The 8,526-nt window shown below is 53.0% G+C and overlaps 2 protein-coding genes across 2 annotated transcripts; one reads left to right on the top strand and one right to left on the bottom strand.

Annotated features, from left to right (window-relative positions):
* Positions 1-250: 250 nt before the first annotated feature.
* Positions 251-1,159, top strand: LOC123122979 (uncharacterized protein YxbD). The gene is made up of 2 exons (XM_044543372.1): positions 251-585; positions 665-1,159. The coding sequence occupies exons 1-2, from the start codon at positions 318-320 to the stop codon at positions 883-885; spliced, it is 489 nt and encodes a 162-aa protein (XP_044399307.1). The 5' UTR covers positions 251-317; the 3' UTR covers positions 886-1,159.
* Positions 1,160-1,176: 17 nt separating this feature from the next.
* LOC123122972 (E3 ubiquitin-protein ligase AIRP2) lies at positions 1,177-4,599 on the bottom strand. Its single transcript, XM_044543364.1, has 5 exons — positions 4,264-4,599; positions 3,619-3,769; positions 3,474-3,540; positions 3,137-3,371; positions 1,177-1,801 (listed from the first exon to the last, which is right to left on the bottom strand). The coding sequence occupies exons 1-5, from the start codon at positions 4,326-4,328 to the stop codon at positions 1,591-1,593; spliced, it is 729 nt and encodes a 242-aa protein (XP_044399299.1). The 5' UTR covers positions 4,329-4,599; the 3' UTR covers positions 1,177-1,590.
* Positions 4,600-8,526: the final 3,927 nt, after the last annotated feature.

Here is an 8,526-nt window from a genome sequence, read left to right as displayed (position 1 = left end):
CCTAAATATAAGTCTTTGGAGAGATTTCACTATAAATCACATACGGATGCATGTAGATGCATTTTAGAGTGTAGATTCACTCATTTTGCTCCGTATGTAGTCCATAGTGAAATCTCTCCAAAGACTTATATTTAGGTGCTCCATATGTAGTCCATAGTGAAATCTCTTCAAAGACTTATATTTAGGGACAGAGGGAGTAGTTCTGTCCAAGCAATTTCCCTTTTTGCTGCTATAGGTCTACTGATTTTCTAATTGGGGAAGAAGCGGGGGCAAATTGCAAAAGAGAGCTCCACGTTCACTCCCATCCGTGACGAGCTATGGCGGCGGCCGCGACCGAAGCGACGATCCTCGAGCTGGACCCTTCGCACGAGCGCGCCGGCCGCGTTATCGACGACATCGTGCGGCTGGAGAAGAGGATCTTCCCGAAGCACGAGTCGCTGGCGCGCTCGTTCCACGACGAGCTCAAACGCCGGAACACCGGCCTGATCTACTCGACGTCCGGCGTCGGCGACGACGAGGAGGTCGCTGGGTACGCCATGTACACCTGCACCACCTTCCTCTGCGCCTCCATCACCAAACTCGCCGGTGAGACCCTCGCACTGATTTTATCACCCTGCCCGGTCGAAGCTTTAATTTGGTCTGAATTCCTGGCGCGTGCGTGCAGTGAAGGAGAGCTGCCGGAGGCAGGGCCTGGGCGAGGCGCTGCTGCAGGCCGCCGTGGACAGGTGCCGGAGGAGGCGGGTCCAGCGGGTGTCCCTCCACGTCGACCCGGCGAGGACGGCCGCGGTGGCGCTTTACCGGAAGGCCGGGTTGCAGGTCGACGCCACCATCGAGGGCTACTACTCCGCGCAGAGGAATGCTTACCGGATGTACATGGATCTCTAGAAATCATCAGGATCGGAGCATCAAGGCTTCTTCACTTCGCCGGTTGTGCGGTTGTTGAGTTCAAATTGTTTTCTTCTTCTTCTAAATTTACATGAGAGCTGAGCTTATGTCTGCGCTCCAAATGGCCTCGAATAACAGTATCTCATAAAAATCTGCGGATGTTTTACTCATTTATGATGTTGCAGTTTCAGACTAACAGATATTACCCAATGCAAATATTGTTGCTGAAGGGCCAACTTCTCACTGTTATGTCGATTTCACAGGCATTAACCGATCCAGCTTTGGTACAACTTTAGCAATATAATTTTATAACATGAACAGTTGATGCGAACTGCGCAGAATAATCTTAAGGAGCAAGTACCAGCTTCAGTGCTCAAACCTGAAGACAGTTATACAAAGGGGGGGAAACATGGGAGGATATTAAACAGCACCGCCTCCATTTGGGGCAAGCTACAGTTCTCTATTAACAGAGCCATGTGAGATATATACAAACTGGCTGGATATGCTTAGCTTAAGCATGCAGGTACGCACTAAATATAAGACCTAAAGCACAAACAAAAGGTTTGCGACTACAAATGCGACAGTTCAGGCATTTCGAAGAGCTTGAGTACAAGCATGGAAATCAGAGAGCTTGGGAGCTTCGGAAATAGATTAAAAGGAGCTGGGCACTTGGCTGAGGACTTTGATAAGGGAGTGCCGCGCCATTCATTTTATGTGGGAATCATAGACACTGAAGATGACATCAGGCACGATCAGAGGGAGCTTGTTTATGTACATGAACAGCCGTCTGAGGTTCTCTCTTGATACCGTCTCCATGTCGACCACGTCATCGTCCTCGACGTAAATCCACAAGTCACCAGGGTCAGTCTTCTTCAAGTTGTCGCGGCAGAATGGGCAGGACTGTGACCTCGAGTTCCTGCAATATACAATATTTTTCTGTTAAAGCATTGTTTTGGAACAACAAACAGACGTTGTAACGGTCGTAACTACATGGCAGCTCCAGAAGTATAGGAGAACATTCCATGTTATGCTGCCAGATAAGCTATTCATGGGCTGCAAGAAAAGATAATACTCCCTCCGTTCCTAAATACTCCCTCCGTCCGAAAATACTTGTCATCAAAATAGACAAAAAGGGATGTATCTAGAACTAAAATACATCTAGATACATCCCTTTTTATTCATTTTGATGACAACTATTTCCGGACGGAGGGAGTATAAGTCTTTGTAGAGATTCCACTAGGTAGACTACATACGGAGCAAAATGAATGAATCTACAATTCAAATGCATCTATATACATCCGTATGTGGTTCATAGTAGAATCTCTACAAAGACTTATATTTAAGAACGGAGGGAGTAGATCATATCTGTTGTAGGAACACCACGTGGAAGTTGTTAAAAAACTGATACAGTGAACACATGAATCACCACATGGCACTATAAGCGTTTTCAAAAACATGAAACTACGTTGATCTGCAGAACCCACACAGCGTCTAACTAGTGAATGGCCAGCTAAAGTAAATGCAAGTACGACCTAAGCCTACACTATCATATCCCTAATTAATTGACAAAGCACACTGTCTGGATTACACACATGGTGCACAAAAAGCATGTACACAAACTGGACCAAAAACTAGGAGAACAGTCAGTGCTCAATAAAATACAGAGTTATGTTGTTCAGAGCAAAGAACAATAGAATACAGTTCAGGGAAGTCTTAAGTCGTCAGTCAATGCATTTTTAGACTATCCGCAGTTTGCAAATTGGACATCCACTTTGTAGGGTGTTGCTCATTCCAGGAATGTACGATGGAACCCATAGTAATGGAGATACATAAAAAAAAATGCTGCATCATTCAGAAAGTATTATTCCTGTTCTGTTTAGCCATTCGAAATCAAAATGATGCCATATTTATAAGGCTTGATATTGTGTATAAGGCTATAAGAACAGGAATGTGGAGAAGCAACCTGAAAATGAGGCATAAGCTTATCCACAAGTCAACACTACAAACAGCTCCACGTTTGGTTTTGTGGGGTGTAATGTAAACTTCCATTATTCTCAAGAGACATCCATGCGACAGAAGGATAATAGGGAGTGTAGCTAACATACATAACACGAGGCACTAGAGAGGAGAAAACCTATCTATAAAGCCACATTATCAACGCCTCAATGTTTGGTAGGGTGTGGGAGGGTTATACGCCACTGAAATGCAATCACACGAAACGCATGGGGAGAAGCTGAAAGTTTGTGCATACCAGTCCTGATAGCATCTGAGACACATCGCATGTGTGCAGTTGGGCAACACAACTTTGCTGTTCATCTCCATGCAGATCCCACATTCCTCCTCCCACTCAGCATCAACATCAGATAAGCTGCTTGTTTCGTCTTCATCTCTCCTTCTGTACCTCTCCATACACACGGCCTTCTGCTTCTTGTCCTCCATATCAGTGATCCCTCTTTGCAGTTGCAGCAAAGAAGGAAATATTACAGCTGTATAACAATTCCAGTCAATAAAACAGTACAATCAGTATACAGGCAGCATAGTCAGACCTTCGGCTAAAGTAAGTAAGTAACAAGGAACTCATCTCATACCATAGAATTCCTTGATGCTGGCTTTCCTCTCATGGGTCGACATGGTGGTTGTGCCATCGACGTAGACCTGCACGACGAGCTACAATCTCATTAAAGCACGAGCAGCGAACCAACAGCCATGATGAGGTTGAACGAGCAACAGAACCTTGTATATGAGGATCCTCATCAATCCGAGAGCCCCAGCGAGGCTGCAGTCCGTCCACTGCACCAGGAAGAGGAATATGTGCGCGGCGGGGCTAAACGACAGCCGCATCTGCAGGCACGCCCCATCGTACTCCCGCGGAAATTCAGTCGCCCTGCACGTCAGATAGATCACTTGCGGTCAGAGATCCCACTCCCTTGCCCTGAATCCTCCCCCTTTTCGTCTAAAAGATTAGTATAATTTACAACGCAAACACATGGGGCAGAGTGTTTTAATATGACATGGGGAACACATGTGATCTCTTCCTCCTCCCGCTGCTGATCTGCCACCATTCCACCGCCCGTGGGCACACGGATAATGATAATAATGCTAGTCTAAATGACTGCCATGCCAGACCAACCGCCGCTATGAATTCCGTCTGACGAACCGGAGGCGCCGACGCGCGGTTCACCCACCCACCCACCGATCGATCGGTCGATCGATCTCCCAGGCCGCATTGCGCAGCCGCGGCGGACGCTGGAGGCGTCCCACGAGCCCCACGGAAACCCATGGACCGATCCCTCCCACCGACAAAGGGGAGAGCGGGCGGCGAGCAGGCAAATTTGGGGCGAAATTCAGGAGCGAGGCGTCGGAATCGGGGGTGCTTACAGGGTGTTGGCGTGCTGGATGTCAGCTTCGAGCACCTTGAGGGAGTCCCTGTACGCCTTCCGCATCCTCCTCCTCCTCCGCCGCCCTCGCCCTTCTCATCCAACCCCGGCGCACGCGCCACGCAGCTAGCCCTCGCGGCGCCCGGCCTGCGGAGCCCCCTCCCTCCTCGATCGCGCTGTGGAGCCCTCGCGGCGGCTAGGCGACTGCGGCCCGCGATTGCATCGGGATCCCTGGCCTCGGGGTGGGCGTCGGGGGAGGGAGGGAGGAGTGGTGGTCTTTGAAGAGGAGGAGAGGAGGGAGGGGAAGGAATGGGGAGGCGAGTGTGCCGTGCGTGCGTGCCGGATGCGCGGACTGGGGGAAGGAGGAGCGCGCGCCGGGGTGGGGCGGCGACACGTGTGCCGCGGCGGGCGTGGATGCGTCGGGAAGCGTGAGGGAGGTGGAGCCGGACCCGTGGTAAGTGGCGCGTGTACAGGGAACCGACGACAAGGCTGCGGAGGAACAACGTGAGGTGCCGCTCGGGTCGATGTGTTATCGCTATCGCTTAACCGCCTCTCCGGCCGGGGTGGATTTACTTGCGGGCAGATGCTCCGTACGTACCAGTAGGAGTGGGAGAGTGTAGAATACAGCCGTGTTTCGGATTGTGCGTCTTGTTATGCAGTCGCTCTCGTTAGGTACACAAGCTCCAATACTCTCGTACCGGCTAGGCAACTTTTTTACCCGCTACCCTCGCTCGCCCCAACTTTGTTTAGGGAAACGTCTAACAACGGCGGACCGGCCGAGTCTTCGGCCGGACGCGCACGCTGCGTCGGATCGCCACAGATCCTATGGCGCTGGTTCTTCCCTCCTACTGTCCCAACCACATGTTTTTGTGGACCCATAGCACTGCTGCCTTATCTCTTCTCATCTTGCTCTCCAGCCACACACGGAATCCCGCGTGCTCCCAATCCATGGCTCCACGCCCGCAAGCCTGCCGGTACCACCACACGACCGTCTTCTCTTTTACTCCACTCCATGAACAGCACACGACGGCTGAGAAAAATGTTGCAGCCACAGCCAGCCACCGGGGTGTTGGGAACGACAGCGCGACAGTGACCCGTGGTGAGCGTGGAGTCGGCAAGCGAACGGGGGCCAGCGTCGGCCTCTCTCCCGACACGGCCGCACCCGATTTTGGCAGCAAGGGGCGGCCGGGGGCGACGACACCATGCCCTCTTAGGCTGGTCATAGTGGGAGTAACATAGGTAGTAACATAGATGCCACATAAGCAAAAATGATGATGTGGCAAGTAGTTAATGAGGAGAGAGGCAAATAGAGTAACATAATATGTTACCATCACATAGCGGTTTCCAATGCATAATGAGTCTACAAAGTAATAAATGAAGGCACCTATGTTACCACACTTATGACACTACCCACTATGAAGGTAGTAACATAGACTAGTAACATATGTATGTTATTAGTCTAAGTTACTCCCCACTATGACCAGCCTTATGTGCTGCAAATCCATGCCGTGAGCTACCGTCCGGATGATGGGACCGGAAAATTTAGATGCTACATCCGACCACGAGGGTTGTTGGAAGCGACGGGGGAGATGCTGGAACCAATGTCGCCGGAAGCTGCATACGTTGCCTCGGGGAAGCTAGAAGCACTGTCGCCAAAAGTTACAACCGTCGGTAAGAACTGCTGGAACTAACCACTACGGGAGTTGCATTCACAGGCAATGGTGCGACGGCGACGACCTTTTTGCTGCAACCGTCGTCCGCTTTTGCTACTACCGGCGAGGAAATTTGATACATCCTTCATGGCAGAGCTGCATGATGCTACGACCGGCACACAATTCTTTGCTTCATGCCGGAGCTACAACCATGCAATGCGGATGCTGGAACCGTTGCCTACAATAGCTGGAACCGGTGTTTTTTTGCTTCAACCAAATCAAGCAGTTCTGAGATGAAGACGGGGGCGCTACCACGGTGAGCTGCAAGCCTGCAACCGGCACCAACAAAAGCTACATCCGACCTTTTATTTTGCTACCATGGTTATAATCGGGGAAGCAGCGACCCAAGGAGATGACGGCGATGGGGCAACAGACGGGCGCCAGAGAGCGTTGTCGGCGAGGATGACAGAGCGGTGCAACCTGGTGCTGCAATCATGGGGTCGCGCGCTGCAAATCGTGCCGGCCAGAGCAGCGATGCATCCATGGACATGAGATGCAAGACATGCGTCCATGGCGAGGGACATGAGCATGCCAGCGAGCTGCGGCCGTCGCCACCGGAGCTGTGACCGCAGTCCGCAGCTGCATGCATGGAGTCAGCGTCAAGTGCAGGCGGCGACCAGCGGCGAGTGCGGCGCTCGGCGGCGAGCGCGACAACCGGCGACAAGGACATCTGGCGAGGGCGGCGACCGGCAACGAGGACATCCGAAGGGCGGTGATCGATGAAGAGGACAGCTGGCTAGGTGCGGCAACCGGGCAGCGTGTGACCCGGCAAGACGAAGGGGAGCGATGAGAGGCAGGGGTCTTTTTTTCGTACGTGCTCATGAGGAACAGAGGAAGACGACCGCATGGATCGTATGACTGCGGATGACTTAATCAGACGGTTCACAGTGGATCGGCCGAATTATTAGGCCGGCGCGCCGGCGCGTATGAGTCGCCCTTTGTTTAGGCATCTCCAATGCGTTTGGATTGCGCTGTCCGGACAACGGAGGACATCTAACGCGGGTCGGTATCAGTCCGCGATACGGTCCGGACGTAATTTCTCCCGTAAACCGGAGACAAAGATGAGGGTTTTACGGAATTCCGAACTGATTCCACACCCTTTTCTGACCGCCCTGACCCATCAAAACCCCTTCTCCCTGACCCGCACGCGTTCCCGTCCGACGTCAGCTGTCCACATTCATGCCGCTGTAGAGCGCGCCGTTCAACATTGAAGACGACTCAGGACGGATGCGACCTTTCACTGCCACCGCCATTGAAGCGGCGCGTCGGCCGGGGGCGCCGGCCGCGACGCGTCTTCGGTGACCACGCCAGTTCAATGCCATTGACCGTCTGTATGCCACCATTAAGCAGGCTCGCTGGCCGAGAAATCCACTCCTGCACCGCGCATTGACGCACCCGTATGACTCGCCTCATCGGAATCCGCTATTCAAAGGCGTCCACACCCAACTAACTCCACATCATAACACAAGCACCTCCTCATCCTCCTCCCTTGCACTGCGTCCGCCATGACTGCAGCCGGCAAAGCTCTATGGGAAAGCCTTTCCACGGAGACAAAGCACGTCGTGGTCGCCCTTGCCCCTGCCTGGCAGAGCCGCCGTGCCAGGAGGATTGAGGTCAGCTTGCTGGCCAGCTCGCCCGAGGTCTCTGACACCGAGGACGACACCACGATGGAGACGAGCTCCGACGACACCGCCCCGGCTCCCGTGCCCCCTGTGCACGCCGGCTTCACCATGGAGCAGGCGCAGGCGCACTACAACGCCGCCTTGGAGGAGGTGTAGCCGCCGACGCCTCTGTCGGCGTTCCAGCAGGCGCATGAGGAACATGTTGTCCTGCAGCAGCACTGGCTGGCGCATGGTCAGATCTATGGTGAGCGGGCGAGCGAGGAGGCCGTGACGGCCATTGTCACGACAAACCCCAACTTCGTTATGGAGCAGCGTGCCATCTATGATGTCGTCCGTGCTCAAGTCGCCACTCGCCAGGAAGCAGCCACTGCGGAGGCGCAACTGCAGGCGATCGCGGACGAGAAGAATGCCAGCTGCTCCTCCTACGCGTCGCCGACGAACCATCAAGCGACACACTGGGACGAGGACAACGCCGGTGCCACCATTTCTATCGTGGACCTCATGTCCACCGGTGACGGATAGGTCATGGACTCCTCCGAGGATGAGTAGGCCATGGGAGGCAGAAGGGCATTGTGTCCCATGTGGGCCAGTTCGTCTCCCGTGTTATACTCTTCCTCGCCGAAGACCGCACCTTCACTTCATCGGTCTTATCGACGGTGGTCATGAAGACGGCGTATGGAAGACGACACGGGTTGGACGTTGGGCGCCCCTGCCATAGAATAGGTTTAGGGACATGTCATTTTTTTGTTCGAAATGTAATGAAAATATGCCGTGTTTGTATGAAATCTGTCATGTTTATATGAAATACGGCCTTGTTTGCACGAATTTCATCCGATTTGTTGAAAAAGAGTTTGAAATATATGCGGGTATGGTTGGATGGTGGCCTCCCGCGTCCGTGTCGGCGGACTGGTCCCCCCTGCCCGCGGACGG

The sequence above is a fragment of the Triticum aestivum genome, chromosome 1B, assembly GCF_018294505.1.
Source record: "Triticum aestivum cultivar Chinese Spring chromosome 1B, IWGSC CS RefSeq v2.1, whole genome shotgun sequence".
Lineage (NCBI taxonomy): Eukaryota > Viridiplantae > Streptophyta > Magnoliopsida > Poales > Poaceae > Triticum > Triticum aestivum.
The sequence above is the reverse complement of the archived record's forward strand: the minus strand, read 5'-3'. Positions and strand labels throughout refer to the sequence as shown.